Genomic DNA, 21,056 nt, shown 5'->3' on the forward strand with positions numbered 1-21,056 from the left:
TGGGAATTGTTTAATGCTTCCTTCAAATTTAAATGATAATATTGCCAGATAGAGTATTCTTGGTTTGAGGCCCTTCTGTTTCATTGCATTGAATATATCATGCCACTCCCTTCTGGCCTGTGAGGTTTCTGCTGAGAAGTCCGATGATAGCCTGATGGGTTTTCCTTTATATGTGATTTTTTTTTGGTCTCTGGCTGCTTTTAATATTCTGTCCTTGTCCTTTATCTTTGCCATTTTAATTATTATATGTCTTGGTGTTGTCTTCCTTTGGGTCTCTTGTGTTGGGAGATCTTTGCACCTCCATGGCCTGAGAGACTATCTCCTTCCCCAGATTGGGGAAGTTTTCAGCAATACCTCCTCAAAGACACTTTCTATCCATTTTTCTCTGCCTTCTTTTTCTGGCACCCCTATAATGCAAATGTTGTTCCATTTGGATTGGTCACACAGTTCTCTCAGTATTCTTTCATCCTAGAGATCTTTTTTCTCTGTGTTTCTCAGCTTCTTTGTATTCCTGTTCTCTAGTTTCTGTTTCATTTACCAACTCCTCTACTTCATCTAATCTGCTTTTATATCCCTCCATTGTATATTTCATTTTGGATACTGTATTTTTCAAAGTTTCCGTCTCTTTCTTGAACTCCTCCCTGAGGTCTTAAACATTTTTCTGTAGCTCAATGAGCATGTTTATAATTTTTATTTTGAAATGTGTTTCAGTTTCACTTGGCCCTCTTTCTGGTGTTTGTGGGATTTTGGTTTGAACCAGGTTGCTTTGACGTTTCATATTTGTGGTTGGCACCCTCTAGTGCCCAGAAGCTCTACTCTCTGGAGCTGCTCAGCCCCTAGAGCAATGGCGCAGGTCGCAGGTGAGCGGTGCTGGTGCCTGCCAGGAAGGAAGAGCTGTTTCCTGCTTCCCTGCTGCAGTGTCTGCCTCCACTGCCAGGGACAGTGGGCTGAGTGCACAGGGAGGAGCCTCTGTGCTTTGCACTTACAGGTGCTGTATGTGGGGCCGCCCTCTGGCTGGCCTGGCGCAGTGGCGGGAGCAACATGTTTGCGAGCCAGTGCTGGCTGGGAGGAAGGCGCTGCAGGCTGTGTATCACTGTGGGGGGCCTTGGAGATCAGCCAGGGGGATGGAGCACCTGAAGCTCCTGAAAGTTTCTAACCTGCTGGGCTGAGTGTGCCAGGACAATTTTGTCCACCTGCCATCCTGAGCAGCAAGCTCTGCAACCCTTGCCCCTTTAGCAGCCCTCTCACTGTTGGGAGTTCTCTTAGAGTGCCTGCCTTTGTTTTGTCCCAGAGCAGCCGGTTATGGGTGTCTATTCTCCGCAGGTGGCTGGAATCTCAGTCTCTCCTGGTGTTCCACCTGTCTTAGCTTTTCAACCCCACTAATCTCCAAAGCACCATGTAATATAGGTTCTTGCTCCCAGAGTACATCTCCAGGGCTGGGTGTTCAGCTGTCCTACGCTTCTAGCCCATCCCTGCTCCATTTTTCTTCCTCTTGCCAGTGAACTGGGGTGGGAGAAGGGCTTGGGAACCACTGGATCACGGTTTTGGTAATTTACCCTTTTCCGTGAGGTCTCCTCATTTCCCCAGATGTAGGCAGTCTGTCACAGTGTTCTTTGCTGTTGTTCTTTCAGGAGTAGTTGTATTTGCTATGTTTTCATAATATATGTGGTTTTGGGAGGATGTTTCTGTCTCACCTCTCACGCCACCATCTTTAAGCCAATCTCCATTGAATTTTAAGTGTTTGTCTTCAAAGTTTTTAAAAATCCTCTCCATCAACCCTACCACCTACACTACCCCATCTCAGTTTTCCCTTGCACAGCCCAACTTCTTGAAGAATTGTCTGTTTTTACTGTCTCCATTTTTTCACAAAATGCTTAACCTTTAGCTCATTCCAGGGTATTTTCTAATTCTACCACTATAAAAGGAGCTCTTGAAAAGGTCTCCAGTGATCTCATATCACTAAATACAATTTCAGTTTTCAGTTGACTTCTGAGAAACAGGTTACTCTGCTGACACAGTTCTCCTTCATGGACACCCTGTCCCTTGGCTCCCTTGGCACCACATCACACTCTTCTGGTTTTCTTTCTTCCACCCTTTTTGTCTCATGGGGTAGCTTCCTGTCTAATGATTATATCTACAACATTTAAAGGATTCTTCAAGGCTTAATGCTAAGCTCCCTTTTCTTCTGATTTCGTATTTTCTCCTTAAGTAATCTCATCTGTGCCAAGGTCTCATTTGTTTGCAGATCACTTAAACATTTATTTCTCCAGAATAATTTTCTGGGCTCTATTCCTAGAGATCTCTGCTTACTCAATAGCTCCACTTGGATGTCTCAAATACAGTTCAAATTTATGTTTCTCCTTGAAAATAGCTCTGCTAGAGTTCCCAGTTTCAGCAAATGACACTGTCCTATCAAACAAGGCAGAACCCTAGGAGATGCCTGTGAACTTCCCTCACCTCACATAACAATGCATCACCAAATCTTGTAAATTTTCTCTCCTAAATATCCCTTAATGCCTTTCACTTGTCCCTGTCTATGCCACTGCCACCTTTATCCAGTTTTGTAACTCAGATACAGCAATTGCTTTCTAATTGGCATCTCTGATTATGCTCTGATCTTTCTTTATTCTGTACCAGACCTAAATCCTTAACATAGATTATAATTACTGTGGTGTGATTACTAATAGCTTTTCCTTCCACTTTCAGTAGTCCTGGATTAGATGATAAAAATCATATAATTGCCCAAATTATAAGGCCTTACACAGTCTGGCCTCTATCTTTAGACTCATCTTGAACTGTGCATGCTTACCTGCCCTCTGCATTTTAGATACAGTGGCCATCCCTCAGTACCTGGAATGCCCCATCAGTTCTCATCTGCCTGCTGTTTTTTATCTTCTCTTCTCTTTACCTGAGACCCTGGAGGGTCTTTTGTACCTGCTGTTCTCTATACTTAGGTCCCTAAAATGCCATGTTCCCTCCCCTTCTTTTCCTTTGTTAATTTTATTCTGCTCTCAGTTCTTACCTCAGTTACCTCCTGAGGAAAGCCTGCTCTGGGGCTTTTTTGTAAGGCAGTTCCACTTATGTAGGTTTCACTGGACCTTGTGTTTATATTTTACAGCATTCATTACAGGTACTTGGGTGATTCTTGGATTAATACTTACCTTCTACCAAACTGCCGGCTTCGTGAATGGGAAGGTTATGTTTGTATTTGCTTACTGCAACAACTCCAGCATTTTGCACAATGTTTTGCACATAACTTACATAGCAAATAGTTGTTGGATGAACACAGAAATGAATGCCAGCTATCCCAACTTAAAAATCCTAGCCTATTCCATATAACTCACTTGAGCAAAGGAGTACTCAAAGAAAATGAAACATTTTTGTACTTCATTTTTAAAAGCATGGAGTAGCCAAGGACCCCAACCTCATTTATAATTTCACTATTTATAATGTAAGATATAAGAGATTAACTCTGGGACTATACTAAAAACTATTGAATTGTATACTTACAGATGAATTTTGTGGTATATTATACTTCAGTAGAGCTGCTAAGAAATACATTGATGTCTGTAATATTTGTTATGTTTAAGCATCTTATCCTATTTTCATTATTAAACATTTTATATTGCTTTCTTTCCACTTTTAGGTATTATTTTCAAAGAATGTTCGTGTCAAATGATGTTAATTATGATAATTATTACTACTTAGAAATAGTTACTGTGTTCTAGGCATTATGCTAAATACTTATCTCACAGCAGCATTATGATATAGCTATTATTATCTTCATTTAAAAGCTGAGGAAACAGTCTCATAGAGGTTAAATAACTTGTCTGAAGTTACATAAATAAGGAGACAATCAGGCAGGAATTGGAAAGAGAGCGTCTTCTTGTACTCTGTGTTTCATATATGAAAAAGCAATGTTTTTGGTGGAGATTTATACTGCCTTTCATATTCTGAGACTGTGTTAAACTTCCATGTGTGTATACCACTGCTCTGATTGCTCTACAGTTATTTATGTGTGATCTCCTAGGAAATTCAGTGGATGTTTGGATTTGCTTGGCTGCTATTGAGCATGTACAGCACAGTGAATCATACTAACCAGTTTTTCTTTTTCTCCACCCTTCAGTCTTAATTTTAAAGACCCTGAAGCAGTCAGAGCTCTGACTTGTACTCTCCTAAGGGAAGATTTTGGACTTTCTATTGATATTCCATTAGAGAGACTAATTCCCACAGTTCCCTTAAGACTCAACTATATTCATTGGGTTGAAGATCTGATTGGTCATCAGGACTCTGACAAAAGTACTCTCCGAAGAGGAATTGACATAGGTATACGGTTTTTAATTTTTTTATGGCTAAATGTAAGTTTCATAAATTTTCCAAGGTCAGATTCTTTGTAAACTTCTCTTCTGGATATTTGTTGTATGAAAAAAGGTGGCTACAAATATTACTATTCTTAATTGCTACACTGGGCTTTTCTGCCATTGATTTCTCTTGAGAACGGATTGTCAGCACCAGACCTGGACCAGGGAGGAAGAGAGGTGCAGAATGAAATTGAGGCTCTTGTTTTCTTAGCTTTTCAGATTACCATCTTGGTGTTTGTGTCTGTTGAGCCTTATTTTAAATCTGAACTATTTGGTGTTAGTGTAGTAGTTCCCATAATGGGACTTTATGGTGATGGCCATTTAATAAAAGAGCATGTGATCCTGAATACTGGCAGAAAAGTTTTAGATGATTATTTGTAGGGGGTATTTAATCCAAAATTAAAGGGAGGAAAAAGTTCATTTAAAGTAAGATGTTCTCTTATCTGTAAACTTTTACAATGGAGAAGACTAGCCAGTTTGATTCATATGGGAGAGTAACTTGAGATACAGAAGGAAATGAAGCCAGACTGTATTTTGGGATTATAAATGTACTGTATGTTTATCATACCCAATGTTTTGTTTTGTTTTTATTTTGGTATCATTAATATACAGTTACATGAACAACACTATAGTTACTAGATTCCCCCCATTATCAAGTCCCCACCACATACCCCATTATAATCACTGTCCATTAATGTAGTAAGATATATCATAGCCATTGTTTTGATTTGCTAGATAAAAAAATTTTTTTAATCCTTTGGCCTTTACTAGTCTTTTAGGGGGAAAAAATGACTTAAAAGTTTGGTGGCTGTATTGCTAAATATAATAGGAAACAGTTTCTAGATAGTAGTAAATGTTTTACCTTAACACTTGCCTGCATATTCAGCAGGTATTTTCAGTCCTCATCATATATGACTTTTCAGCAGTGTTTACTGACCCCTCCTTTTTCCTTTATGCACTCTTCTCCATTAGTGTCTAAGACACCAGACTCCTCTGGTTATTCTCTTTCATTTCTAGTCACTCTTCTCCCCTTTTCAGGCTTACTTTTCTGTATCTGGACATTAAATGTTCAGAATCCTTAAAAGTCAGTCTTTAACCCTTTTCTTATTCAGCATCCTACCTCTAGGCAATTTCATGCACATCTATGACTTCATTTTCCACCTTGTAAATAACCTACAACTTTATATATTCCTTTTCTTGAGTCCTAGTCACATAGTGAGAAACTAGATTAATTCAAAAACCTCTCAGACATTGCTACATCTATGACCAGACTCATTTTTTTTCTTCCTAAAATTAGTCCTCTTCCTTTGTTCCTTATTTCAGTGAATCCACAATAATCCATCCTCCTGTCATCCCTGATATTTACTGTTCCCATTTTCACTGAAAATGTCTGTCATGTTTTCTGTTGATGTTCTTTCTTAGATACTTCTTAAATCATCTACTCCTCTCCATCTCCACTGCCACCATCTTAGTCCAAGTCACATCATCTCTCTTGGTCTACAGAATAGCTTCTTAACTATGTTCTCATCCACTCTGTTACCTCCCCGTTCCATTCTCCAGAAAGTATGTATAAGATCATATCTTTACGAGAATAAAGAGCCCAGATATAGACTCACACATATATAGCTAATTAATCTACAATAAAGGAGCCATGGATATACAATGGGGAAATGACAGCCTCTTCAACAACTGGTGTTGGCAAAACTGGACAGCTACATGTAAGAGAATGCAATTGGATTACTGTCTAACTCCATACACAAAAGTTAAACTCAAAATGGATCAAAGACCTGAATGTAAGTGATGAGACCATACAACTTAGAAGAAAACACAGGCAAAAATCTCTTGAATATGAGCATGAGTAACTTTTTCCTGAATACATCTCCTTGGGCAAGAGAAACAAAATAAAAAATGAACAGAATAAAAAAGTGGGACTATATCAAACTAAAAAGCTTCTTACAGCAAAGGACACTATCAGCAGCACAAAAAGTCATCCTACAGTATGGGAGAAAATATTCATAAATAACTTATCTGATAAGGGGTTAACATCCAAAATATATAAAGAACTCACACACCTTAACACACACAAAAACAAATAACCTGATTTAAAAAATGGGCAGAGGAGCTGAACAGACACTTCTCCAAAGAAGAAAGTCAGATGGCTAACAGGCACATGAAAAGATGCTCCATGTCACTAATCATCAGGAAAATGCAAATTAAAACCACAATGAGATACCACCTCACACCAGTTAGGATGACCAACATCCAAAAGAGAAGAAACAACAAATGCTGGCGAGGATGGGGAGAAAGAGGAACCCTCCTACACTGCTGGTGGGAATGTAAATTAGTTCAACCATTTTGGAAAGCAATATGGAGGTTCCTCAAAATACTAAAAATAGAAATACCACTTGACTCAGTAATTCCACTCCTCAGGAATTTACCCGAAGAAAACAAGATCCCAGATTCAAAAAGATGTATTCACCCCTATGTTTATCACAGCACTGTTTACTTCAATAGCCAATATGTGGAAGCAACCTAAGTGTCCACCAGTAGATGAATGGATAAAGAAGAGGTGGTACATATACACAATGGAGTATTATTTGACCATAAAAAGAAAAGTACTAGTTGCAACTACATGGATGGAACTAGAGGGTAGTATGCTCAGTGAAATAAGGCAGGTGAAGGAAGACAAGTACCAAAAAATTTCACTCATTTGTGAAGTATAACAACAAAGCAAAACTGAAGGAACAAAACAGCAAAAGACTCACAAACTCCAAGAAGGGACTAGTAGTTACCAAAGAGAAGAGGTTGGGGAAGGTGGGTGGGGAGGGAGGGAGAAGGGGATTAAGGCACACTAGTAATTTGCGATCACAATATAGGTAGGTCACAGGGAAGGCAGTACAGCACAGAGAAGACAAGTAAAGACTCAATAGCATCTTACTGTGCTGATAGACAGTGACTGCAGTGGGGTTGGGGGGCACTTGATAATATGGGTGAATGTTGAAACCACCATGTTGCTCATGTGAAACCTTCATAAGATTGTAGATGAGTGATACCTTAATTTAAAAAAAATGAAATCTCATCTTTACCACTTCAGTGACTTTCTGTTGCCTCTGTGGTAAACACCTAGAAATTTGATTTGCCCTATTAGAATTTCCATTATCTGATCCCTGCCCTCTTTTCTAGGCCGCTCTAACTAAGCCTAATCTGTTCTTTTGCTTGTTTTCTGTATTTGTCTTTAGTTCTTCTAATAAGAAATCATGATTCCAGGCCTTTGTATATGTTGTTCCCTCTGCCTGGACCTTCCCCACCTTCTCCTTGTTAACTCTTATTTATACTGTTGTTGTCAACTCAAGCCTTATTTTCTCTAGAAAGCCTTCTCTTACCTTCCAGCATAAGACAAGTTCCTTGATGATTTTAGAAAACCATGTTTCTTTTCATGGTATTTTTTTAGTTTTTAACCACACACTTACCTGGTTGATGTCTTTCTCTGCCGTGAGTTTGCAAAGTGCAGAGCTAGTTATTTGTTTGCTTACTCAATATTCCCAGGCCTAGCAAACTTTCTGGCACATACAAGGTATGTATGTGGACACCTTGTATGTCCAGTAAATGGTTTGAATGTTGATAAATAAGTACATCATTCTTTCGACATTCAAAATTCTCAACACACCATATGAGATGAGCTAAGCACTATGTCAAAGTGATGGCATTTAACAAACTTCTGCTCTTTTAAGTTCATGGCAGAAGGTTGGCTGATGGATTATAGAAAGCTTTAAAAGCTTGAGAGACTATTTGGTGCTAATTTATTTTAATTATTCCCCAAACTGTCTGAAATAACACTTGGGGAGATAGGAGGTTAATGGATTTTAGCTCTTCACAAGGGGCACTCTTGCTGAAATCACATTTATTCTAATTAGGGTTTTATATAAATTCTTCCCCCAGACTCCATCATCAGTTTGCTCTAATTCTATGATTATACACTCTCCATTTTTATTTATCACTGCAAGATTATTACCTACTTAAAAATGTCATTCAGCTTTCTGAGGGTATTAGGATGTTAGAATTCAAGTCTTTTGGTCTTCAGAACTGAGAAACTTGATGTGTTTGGCAGAAGACAGGTCTTTTATCTGCACGTATTAGCCTAAAGGTACCTCATATTTGGGCATTTGAAGGAAAGTGTACCTTTTTCTCTTTTCTCTTTGCTTTTAAGAGAAATTGCAGTATAAAGAGAAAGGCAGTTGTGTGAGAATCAAGGGCCTGGATCAGGTCTAAATTTTTTTTTTTCCTACAGAATTGAAAGTAGTTCTTAAAATTCCTTATTTTGAATGACTGACTTCTCAGAATGGCTAGCATGGGCTAAATGTGGATTCTGAGAGGGGCTTGAGTTCCCTCTACCACCCCTTTCCTCACCACCTCACATATCCCCAAGGAAGTTGTTTGCCCAGTAGTATCAGGGCCAGGATGCTATTAGGTAAACATGATGGGATGAGTAGCAGTCACCACATCTGCCAGAACTTAAATGTTCTGGCTGTCAGTTGTGTCTTTTACTAGCCTCTTCAGAATAGTCAATGAGGAAGCTCTAAGATGAGCCTGGGTTTCCTCTGGGTTAGGAGTATTTCCAGCCCTCACCTCTTCCTGACAAATCCTTAGAAGTCTAGACAGGCCCCAAAATGTGGCAGGGAAATCAGACCTGGAGTGGCTGACTGCTGTAGGCCTGTGGGAGAAACACCAGCTTTTTCTCTTGAATATTTTCTTCAATTTATTGGCCAAGGATTTTATTGGCCAACATTAGTCAGTGGTTGTAAGAGCAGTATTTGTGGTTAGTATCTAGTTCGGTATGGTTGGGGGTCTACGTATAAGTAGAGAACCAAACCCTAGTTCTCAAAGAGTGTTTTGCTTGGAGCCTCTAAGTATCTCCCTTGAAACTGCGGTGGGGCAAGCGAGTTGATTGATGTTTTTGAATCTGGATCAAATATCTTCCATGTCTCCACATCTAAGAAATGAATTCTCTCTTGAGTTTTCAGTTTACTTTTTTAGTTTACAGGTATGTGGGGAATTGGATGGTTTAATGTCATAAAAATTTTATATCCTGTGTATTTTTTTTTCTGCTTTTGGAGAATGGGATGTACATTGGTTTAAGGTATTACTATGGTGTTTTCAGAAATAGCCTTAATTTTTTAAAGAAAATTGAGTTTTGTGTGAAATTTAAATGAAGGCTTTTTATAAATAAATTGGTTTCGCAGTTTCTGGCTGATCAGTCTTGTATTCCTTGATCACCAGCCCATTATGCACACTTCATTTTGTATAGAACATACAGAATAAGAGGATAGCAAGATTTCTATCTTTTAGGAAACTTGAATCTAGTTATGAGGTAAGATTAACATATGAAACAACTAGAGAACCCAGAAGCCACAGTACCAGCTTATGGTTTAAACTGTTAAGGCTAGAAGAATTGTGAGAGAAGATGGTTTTGCTTATTATCCTTCCCTCTCCCTCAGGTGTGCACAATGTATTTTGAATTTTCATTTTACTAGGTACTGGGGCATCCTGCATCTATCCTTTACTTGGAACAACTTTAAATGGCTGGTATTTCCTTGCAACAGAAGTAGATGATATGTGTTTCAACTATGCAAAGAAAAATGTGGAGCAGAATAATTTATCTGATCTTATAAAAGGTTAGTTCTGCAGAATAAATATCCCTTTCATGCTTTTTTATTAACCTATCTTTCTAATTTAACACATCTCATTTTATCTTTTGCTTGAATATACAAAATTTGGTAATTTTAAAGAATTATGGCACATTGTAAATTGGGTTTGCTATTTCAGAATTAACTCAGGAGGAAATAGAGTAAATACAGCTGATCTTGATAATTCATGTATTCTGTATTTGTCAGCTTGACTACTTGCTATAATTTACCCCCTGGACTCTTGTAGTCATTTACAGACATGTACAAATATTTGAGTGGCAGAAAATTTGAGTCACCCAGCATGTGTGTTCCCACCTGAAGTTGAACAAGGCAATGCTCTACCTTCTTGTTCCAGCTCTCATACTGTAAACAAGTGTCCTTTTGTGGTCTATTTAGCGCCACATGTTTTTTGTTTGTTTTGCATTTTTATGCATTTTCTTGGTGATTTTGCTGTTTAAAATGACCCTTAAACTTAGTAGTTAAGTGCTGTCTAGTGTTCCTAGGTATGAGACTGTGATGTGCCTTACAGGGAAAACATGGTTAGATAACCTTCATTCAGATATGAGCTACAGTGCTGTTGCCCATGAGTTCAGTGTTAATGAATTAGCAGCGCATATTAAATAAGGTATCTTTATACAGAAACATACATAAAACAAGATTATATATTAATTGATTGATGGAAATGTGGTGATCAGAGGCACAGTTATCTAACCCTGTTTCTCCTAGGAGCCAGGGTTCAGTGCTCATTAATTCAGTGTTCGTGGTGACTTTATAGAACATAACTACCATGAATAATGAGAATCAACTGTGTGTGAAGTAACCTAGTCACGAAGATTATAAAAGGAAGAAAATCCTACTTATAGTTTAGCTGGGTGATTCTGATTTATCATCTTTTATGAGGTTGTAGCCATGTGAAGGATTGATTGGGGATAGAGATTTGCTTCTTTCCAAGATGGCTCACTTTTATGACTGTTGGCAGGAAGTCTTAGTTAATTGCCATGTGATCTCTCTTCAGGACTACCTAAGCATCCGTACAGCATGTCATCTGGCTTTTCCTAGAGCAAGTAATTCAAGAGATAGGACAAAGGGAGAGCCATACTATTTTTTATGACCTAGCCTCAGAGGTGACACCCTGTCACTTGCATCATATTTTATTCAATAAATGAGAGTCACTCAAGGAGAGGGAGATTAAACTCCACTACTTGAAGAGACTAGTGTCAAAGAGTTTGTAGGCATGTTTGAAAATTACCGCAGCATTAATAGTAGTTAACAGCTCCTGTTTTTCCTCCTAGTGGTAAAAGTACCACAGAAGACACTCCTGATGGATGCTCTTAAAGAAGAATCTGAGATAATCTATGACTTTTGCATGTGCAACCCTCCTTTTTTTGCCAATCAGTTGGAAGCCAAGGTAAAATATCTACTGCTTTTAAGTAATTAAACACTTAAATAAGTTTTCCTTATTTACAAAGATAAAAGAACAACTTTTTTTTTTGAAGCTGTATGAGTTAGGATACTCTGGTATCAGGCATCTGAAAATCCAATTCAGACTGACTGAACAACAAAGGAATTTATTGGCTGACATATCTGAGAAATCTTGCAGCAGTGTGGACTTCAGAAACAATTTGAACAAGGAGTTCATAGTAATATAAAGGCTCTATGTTTTTCCAAATTTCTCTTGGCTCTGTCCTGGCCCTTGGTTGTTTTTTGTCTTTTGTTTTTAAGGTATTATTGATATACACTCTTATGAATGTTTCACATGAAAAACAATGTGGTTACTACATTCACCCATATTATCAAGTCCCCACCCATACCCCATTGCAGTCACTGCCCATCAGTTTAGTAAGATGACACAGATTCACTATTTGCCTTCTCTGTGCTACACTGTCTTCCCCGTGACCCCCCCACACACCATGTGTACTAAACATAATACCCCTCAATACCCTTTTCCCTCCCTCCCCACCCACCCTCCCACACCCCTCCCTTTTTGTAACCACTAGTCCCTTCTTGGAGTCTGAGTCTGCTGCTGTTTTGTTCCATCAGTTTTGCTTCATTGTTATACTCCCTTGGTTCTTTTTTCTCAGGTTAGTTTACTTGTGGAAGAGTAATATTTGGGGTGAGGAGAGAGCTCTTTTCTTCCCCAAACCATTAAACATTTGGGTTTCTTCTGATTGGACTAACTTAGGTCACAGTCCACTCCTGCCATGGGTTTATTGGCTTAGGGAGGGAGGTTACTGTTTTTATAGCCATCTATCATTTAATAGTAATAAATTCCAGTTTAGTCTTTTCAACTTCAAATGAACAGTGTATTTCCTTATGAATATGGAAAGAAATACATTGGAGAAAAACAACTAACATATTTAAAAACTCAGCTATAATATATTATTGATTTAACTTGAGTTTTCTTTCATCCAGTAATACCTTATTAATAGTGAGTATTAATCAGAAGGAAATGAGGGGAATATATGTATATTTAAAATTTCGAGAGAATAATTCAGATATTATTTTTAGTATATTCATGGAGTTGGGCAGCCATCCCACAACCGATTTCAGAACATTTTCATCACTCCCCAACCCCAAAGACAAAACTCTGTACCCACTAGCAGTTACTCCTGGTTTTCCACAGCCTCCTTTGTCCTAGACACCACCAATCTACTTTCTGTTTTAATGAATTTGCCTATTTTAGACTTTTCTTATAAATAGAATTATATAGTATGTGGTCTTTTGTAACTTTCTTCACAAAGCATATATTTTTAAGGTCCATCCATATTGTAGCATGTATCAGTACTTCATTTATTTTTATTGCTGAATAGTATTTCATTGTATGGAAATAACACATTTTACTTATCCATTCATCACTTGATAGACGTTTGGGTTGTTTCTCCTTTTTGTTTATTTTACAAATAATGCTGCTGAGAGCGTTTGTGTACAAGTGTGTAGACATACATCTTCATTTCTCTTGGGTGTATACCTAAGAGAATTACTGGTCATAAAGAAACTCTATGTTTAATTGTTTGAGGAACTGCCAGACTGTTTTCCAAAGAGCTACACCATACACCATTTTCATTCCACCAACAGCAGTGCATGAGGATTCCGATTGCTCCACATCTTGTTAACACTTGTTATCTGTCTCCTTGAGTATAGCTACCTTAGTGAGTGTGAAGTGGTATCTCATTGTAGTTTTGATGTGCATTTTCCTGATAGCTAATGATGTTGAACATCTTTTCATGTGCTAATTGGCGATTTGTATATCTTCTTTAGAGAAATGCCTATTCAGACCCTTTGCCCATTTAAAAATCGGTTTATTTTTCTTTTTATTAGATACATTATTTGCAAACATTTCCTCCCAATCTGTGGGTTGCCTTTTCACTTTCTTGATGGGATCTTCAAAAGTTCAACAGTTCTTAATTTTGAAGAAGTCCAGTTTATTTTTTATTCTGTTGTTTATACTTTTGATGTCATATCTAAGAAACCATTGCTTAATCCAAGGTCTAAGAGTTTTAGTTTTAGCTTTTATATTCAGGTCTTGATCCATTTGAATTAATTCTTTAATATGGTATGAGGCAGGAATGTATTAACATTTAATTTTTTTTTAAACCCATAAAAGTACTGGAAGAAAGCACAAGGAAATATTTATATATTCTTTGGGTGGAATATTTTCTGTGCACAATACCAAGAGAGAAAACAAAGAAAAAGTGGCAGATTAGGCTACATAAAAGGGTAAAATTTTATTCAACCTTTGTGGAAAGCAGTATGAAGGTTCCTCAAAAAACTCAAAATAGAAATACCATTTGACCCAGGAATTCCACTCCTAGGAATTTACCCTAAGAATGCAGGAGCCCAGTTTGAAAGACAGATGCACCCCTATGTTTATCGCAGCGCTATTTACAATAGCCAAGAAATGGAAGCAACCTAAGTGTCCAGTAGATGAATGAATAAAGAAGATGTGGTACATATACACAATGGAATATTATTCAGCCATAAGAAGAAAAGAAATCCTACCATTTGCAACAACATGGATGGAGTTAGAGGCTATTATGCTAAATGAAATAAGCCAGGTGGAAAAAGACAAGTATCAAATGATTTCACTCATCTGGGAGTATAAGAACAAAGAAAAAACTGAAGGAACAAAACAGCAGCAGACTCACAGAACCCCAGAATGGACTAACAGTTACCAAAGGGAAAGGGACTGGGGATGATGGGTGGGAAGGAAGGGACAAGGGGGAAAAAGGGGCATTACAATTGGCAGACATAATGTAGGGGTGTGGCATGGGGAGGTCTGTACAACACAGAGAAGACAAGTAGTGATTCTATAGCATCTTACTACACTGATGGACACTGACTATAATGGGGTATGTGGTGGGGACTTGATGATGGGAGGAGTTTGGGAACCATAATGTTGCTCATGTAATTGTAGATTAATGATACCAAATATAAAGGGGGGTAAAATTTTTTTATGTTTAGTTACGAAGACCCTGGGAAGAAATATTTGCTTGAATGGAGTTGTTTAAAGTGTAAATGAGCAACATAATGTTGCTCATGTAATTGTAGATTAATGATACCAAATATAAAGGGGGGTAAAATTTTTTTATGTTTAGTTACGAAGACCCTGGGAAGAAATATTTGCTTGAATGGAGTTGTTTAAATTGTAATATTTTAAAGACTGTATGATTTTTAAATCCTAAATTCAGCATGATATTTGGACACTAAAATTACATCTAAGCATTTTTGCTTAGAAATAGATTACAGCCAAATACTTGGTAAGAATTTTTCACTGAGGTGTTCTGTTGTTGTTCAGGGAGTAAACTCTCGAAATGCTCGAAGACCTCCACCTAGTTCTGTAAATACAGGAGGTATCACAGAAATCATGGCAGAAGGAGGTGAATTAGAGTTTGTTAAAAGGATCATCCATGACAGTTTACAACTTAAAAAAAGACTAAGGTAAGTTGATTATTATAACAAGGTTATATATACTCCCCTGTGTAGTTTCAAAAGAAACCATGTCACTAACAGGAAATGGAACAACTAGTTGCCTGAAGAATAAACAAACAAAAATCAGAAAGGTAGATCATACAATCTGCAAAAACCCTGTTTCTGAGAATCCTCTCATGCCTTTTAACTGATTTGTATTTCTCGTAATCATCTATACTACATGGAGAGAAAGGAGGAAAGTACCATATGATTTTATTGCTCCTATTAATATGGTAGTGTGATGGAACAAAACTGATTCAAATATGGCTTTTGATTAGAAAACAGATGGTTCGGATCTGTCTCATGAACCAGAATAAATTTGTCATCTACTCCTTGAAGCAGTTTATGTTCTTGGAGTCAGTCTCCCAAACAATGACAGCTGTGAGGACATTGAGCTGTCGAGAACTTCATGAAGGGAAACAGATCGCTAACCAGTTTCCAAGGAGAGTTAAGGTTCTTCCTTTTTAAAGCTAATTATTTTGGACAACACACCTGTCATTAACACAGCATAAGGTGCTCAAAAATTGCTATTTGTCCTGCCTGACTTGTCACCCTGCCAAGTATTGTTGAAATTATGGAACCAGGGCTTTTAACTCTAGGTGTTAGCTTCAGGACATAGAAAAGATTTTTTAAATTGTGGTCAAATACACATAATATAAAATTTGCTGTCTTAATCATTTTAAATTGTACAGTTTAGTATTGTTAAATACCTTCATTTTGTTGTGCAGCTCATCTCCAGAACTCTATCTTCTTACAAAACTAAGACTATACTCATTAAACAGCAACTCCCCATTCCCCATGTACCCACAGACTCTGGCAGCCACCATTCTACTTTCTGTCCCTATGAATTTGACTATTCCAGATACCTTATGTAAGTGGAATCATACACTATTTGTCCTTTTGTGACTGGCTTCCTTCACTTAGCATTATATCCTCAATGTTCATCCCTGTGCAAGAATTTCTGTCCTTTTTAAGGCTGTGTATTATTAATATTCCATTGTATTTACATACAACATTTTGTTTATTCATTCATCTCTTAATGGTTACGTGGGATGTTTCTACCATTTGGCTATTGTGAATAATGCTATGGACATGGGTGTGCAGGTATCTCTTAAAACCCTGCTTTCAGTTCTTTTTGGTATATACTCAGAAGTAGGATTGCTGGGTAGGGAAGACTTTTTTTCTTTTTCTTTTGAATTTATAGGTGTTTAAAGCTGCTTACTTTATTAAAAGGCCAATTCCAAAATCAACAAATATCCTGGTTTGTTGTGAGTTTGTATGTTTTTTTTGGCTTTCAGAAAATAGTTTATAGTCTATTAGTAAACTTACCTCTTGAAATAATATCACAGTGCATTTTTTTAATTTTGGTATCATTAATATACAATTACATGAGCAACATTGTGCTTACTAGATTCCCCCCATTATCAAGTCCTCACCACATACCCCATTACAGTCACTGTCCATCAGCATAGTAATATGCTATAGAATCTTTACTTGTCTTCTCTGTGCTATACTGCTTTTTTTGTGCCCCCTCCTCCACATTATGTGTGCTAATGCTAATGCCCCTTCTTCCCCTTCTCCCTCCCTTCCCACCGACCCACCCCTAGTCCCTTTCCCTTTGGCAACTATTAGTCCATTCTTGGGTTTGTGAGTCTGCTGCTGTTTTGTTCCTTCACTTTTTGTTTTGTTCTTAGGCTCCACAGATGAGTGAAATTATTTGGTACTTCTCTTTCTCCACCTGGCTTATTTCACTGAGCATAATACCCTCTAGCTCCATCCATGTTGCAAATGGTAGGGTTTGTTTTCTTCTTATGGCTGAGTAATACTGTATTGTGTATATGTACCACATCTCCTTTATCCATTCATCTACTGCTGGACACTTAGGTTGCTTCCATTTCTTGGCTATTGTAAATAGTGCTGCGATAAACACAGGGGTGCATCTCTCTTTTTCAAACTGGGCTGCTGCATTCTTAGGGTAAATTCCTAGAAATGGGATTCCTGGTTCAAATGTTATTTCTATTTTGAGTTTTTTGAGGAACCTCCATACTGCTTTCCACAATGGTTGAACTAATTTACATTCCCATGAGCAGTGTAGGAGGGTTCCCCTTTCTCCACATCCTCACCAGCATTTGTTGTTCCTATTCTTTTCTATGTTGGGCATCCTAACTGGCGTGAGGTGGTGTCTCATTCTGGTTTTAATTTGCATTTCCCTGATAATTAGCAGTGTGGAGCATCCTTTTATGTGCCTGTTGGCCATCTGAATTTATCCTTTGGAGAACTGTCTGTTTATATCCTCTGTCCATTTTTTTTTTTGAGAGGGCATCTCTCATATTTATCTATCAAATGGTTGTTAACAACAATAAAATTCTGTAGAGGGGAGTCAATGCTCAATGTTCATTAATCCACCCCAAGACTAATTCTCATCAGTCTCCAATCTTCTGAAGCATAACGAACAAGTTCTTACATGGTGAACAAATTCTTACATAGTGAATGAGTTCTTACATGGTGAACAGTACAAGGGCAGTCATCATAGAAACTTTCAGTTTTGATCACACATTATGAACTATAAACAATCAGGTCAAATATGAATATTCGTTTGATTTTTATACTTGATTTATATGTGAATCCCACATTTCTCCCTTTATTATTATTATTATTATTATTTTTTAATAAAATGCTGAAGTGGTAGGTAGATGCAAGATAAAGGTAGAAAACATAGTTTAGTGTTGTAAGAGAGCAAATGTAGATGATCAGGTGTGTGCCTGTAGACTATGTGTTAATCCAAGCTAGACAAGGGCAATAAAACAACCACGAATGCAGAAGATTTCTCTCAAAACAGGGGGGTGAGGTTCTAAGACTCACCTCTGTTGATCCACAATTTCTCACTTGATGGTCCCCCTGCGACTGTGCCTGTCTTAGGTTGTTCCTCCCTTGAGGAATCTTACCCGTCTCTGGCTAAGCAGTCATCTTCTGGGGCCATACAGGGAAAGGTGAAGTTGGTAAGTGAGAGAGAGGCAATATTGTTTGAAAAGGTTAGCTTTTTACTTCTTTGCAAATTTATGCCCTGTGGCTTTTATGCCCAGTATTTGTCTTGAGGTATCTTTACCACTTGGAAGAATTATGATACTCAGTAAATTCGATATGAGGCACGAATTCTATTTAAGGGTTGTAATTAGGAAGGAAGAAGAAAAGCTATAGGAGTAGCAGACGGAAGATAACATAGGAAGATTGATTATTTCTTTGACATATCTTCTTGTAGAGTAACTTAAGTATGTATAGGTTTTAAACTACTAATTAAATTGTGTACACACATTAACATAATAGGAATACAGTTACATAACCAAACCAGACCTATAATTACCAGCCATCTCCAGTGAAACCAAGAAAACCAGTTAGACACCCTGGCATTTGTGAAAACATCTATGATAGGGTGGATATTGTCCAACTGAACTTGAACAGTCTGAGAGAAATCAGACAAGTTAAAACAACCCATTCCTGGGGACTGTTCTCATCCCATATGTTCTTTTAACAGTAGATAGTCTGTAGTCGTAAGATTTTGGAGCGCTACAACTTGCACTTCTCCTAATTCTTGGTTGAGTTCCAACAGTATAGATCCAGTCAAATTTGCTGTTTTACTGTATGCACAGGCCAGCTTAGATATCTCCTTCTTCATTCCCATGGTAAATCCAGGAACCGGTGGGATGAATGCAGCTACAACTGCAGCATCGCCTGGATATTTGTTGAGGTTTTTTTGATGATCATCTTCTGGTATGACTCTTCCAGAGAGTGCTGATGTTGGAAGTTCTTCTTCATATCGTATCTTAGTTCATTTTCTGGGTAGCCAAATTAGGCTTTGATCCTCTGTATAAACACAAACCAGACCCTTTGCCCACACTTTGATATGCCCTTTATACCATTGTGTAGAACTCATTGGAGGTCACCACACAGGAACTGCTTTTTTTTTTTAAGAGAAAGGAATATTATCAGAAAAATGTACCTCCATAGCTGATCATCTGACACCCTTTAAGTGATCAAAATTAAGGATATTTAAAGCATGCATTAATCGTTGATTTACAGTTAGTTTTATCCTATCAGGGAGTAATCCCCCTTTTCTTTCTTTTTTTTTTTTATCATTAATCTACACTTACATGAAGAATATACTAGGCTCTCCCCTATACCAGGTCCCCCCTATAAACCACTTTACAGTCACTGTCCATCAGCATAGCAAAATCTTGTAGAATCACTACTTGTCTTCTCTGTGTTGTACAGCCCTCCCCTTTCTCCCTCCCCCCTGTGCATGTTAATCTTATTACCCGCCTTCTTCTTCCACCCCCCTTATCCCTCCCTACCCACCCATCCTCCCCAGTCCCTTTCCCTTTGGTACCTGTTAGTCCATTCTTGGGTTCTGTGATTCCTCTGCTGTTTTCTTCCTTCAGTTTTCCTTTGTTCTTATACTCCACAGATGAGTGAAATCATTTGGTATTTCTCTTTCTCCGCTTGGCTTATTTCACTGAGCATAATACCCTCCAGCTCCATCCATGTTGCTGCAAATGGTAGGATTTGCCCTCTTCTTATGGCTGAGTAGTATTCCATTGTGTATATGTACCACATCTTCTTTATCCATTCATCTACCGATGGACATTTAGGTTGCTTCCAATTCTTGGCTATTGTAAATAGTGCTGCGATAAACATGGGGGTGCATCTGTCTTTCTCAAACTTGATTGCTGTGTTCTTAGGGTAAATTCCTAGGAGTGGAATTCCTGGGTCAAATGGTAAGTCTGTTTTGAGCATTTTGATGAACCTCCATACTGCTTTTCACAATGGTTGAACTAATTTACATTCCCACCAGCAGTGTAGGAGGGTTCCCCTTTCTCCACAGCCTCGCCAACATTTGTTGTTGTTTGTCTTCTGGATGGTGGCCATCCTTACTGGTGTGAGGTGATACCTCATTGTAGTTTTAATTTGCATTTCTCTGATAATTAGTGATGTGGAGCATCTTTTCATGTGTCTGTTGGCCATCTGTATTTCTTTTTTGGAGAACTGTCTGTTCAGTTCCTCTGCCCATTTTTTAATTGGATTATTTGTTTTTTGTTTGTTGAGGCATGTGAGCTCTTTATATATTTTGAATGTCAAGCCTTTATCGGATCTGTCATTGACAAATACATTCTCCCATACTGTAGGGTTCCTTTTTGTTCTATTGATGGTGTCTTTTGCTGTACAGAAGCTTTTCAGCTTAATATAGTCCCACTTGTTCATTTTTGCTGTTGTTTTCCTTGCCCAGGGAGATATGTTCAAGAAGAGGTCACTCATGTTTATGTCTAAGAGGTTTTTGCCTATGTTTTTTTCCACGAGTTTAATGGTTTCATGACTTACATTCAGGTCTTTAATCCATTTTGAATTTACTTTTGTGTATGGGGTTAGACAATGGTCCAGTTTCATTCTCCTACATGTAGCTGTCCAGTTTTGCCAGCACCATCTGTTGAAGAGACTGTCATTTCACCATTGTATGTCCATGGCTCGTTTATCAAATATTAATTGACCATATATGTTTGGGTTAATGTCTGGAGTCTCTAGTCTGTTCCACCGGTCTGTGGCTCTGTTCTTGTGCCAGTACCAAATTGTCTTGATTACTATGGCTTTATAGTAGAGCTTGAATTTGGGGAGTGAGATCCCCCCTACTTTATTCTTCTCTCTCAGGATTGCTTTGGCTATTTGGGGTCTTTGGTGTTTCCATATGAATTTTTGAATTATTTGTTCCAGTTCGTTGAAGAATGTTGCTGGTAATTTGATAGGGATTGCATCAAATCTGTATATTGCTTCGGGCAGGATGGCCATTTTGACGATAGTGATTCTTCCTAGACACGAGCATGGGATGAGTTTCCATTTGTTAGTGTCCCCTTTAATTCCTCTTAAGAGTGACTTGTAGTTTTCAGAGTATAGGTCATTCACTTCTTTGATTAGATTTATTCCTAGGTATTTTTTTTTTCTTGATGCTATTGTGAATGGAATTGTTTTCCTGATTTCTCTTTCTATTGGTTCATTG

General features: G+C 37.9%; 1 protein-coding gene across 2 annotated transcripts in view; it reads left to right on the forward strand.

Moving 5' to 3' along the window:
• Window positions 1-21,056, forward strand: part of METTL16 (methyltransferase 16, RNA N6-adenosine) — a 90,967-nt gene that overhangs the window by 30,669 nt on the left and 39,242 nt on the right. For both annotated transcript variants that reach the window (XM_073235025.1, XM_037022815.2), the window contains exons 3-6: window positions 4,127-4,326; window positions 9,893-10,033; window positions 11,338-11,453; window positions 14,841-14,983. In XM_073235025.1, the coding sequence (XP_073091126.1) occupies window positions 4,127-4,326; window positions 9,893-10,033; window positions 11,338-11,453; window positions 14,841-14,983 (600 nt within the window). The remainder of the gene's footprint in view (window positions 1-4,126; window positions 4,327-9,892; window positions 10,034-11,337; window positions 11,454-14,840; window positions 14,984-21,056) is intronic.

Source organism: Manis javanica, chromosome 4 (genome assembly GCF_040802235.1).
Source record: "Manis javanica isolate MJ-LG chromosome 4, MJ_LKY, whole genome shotgun sequence".
NCBI lineage: Eukaryota > Metazoa > Chordata > Mammalia > Pholidota > Manidae > Manis > Manis javanica.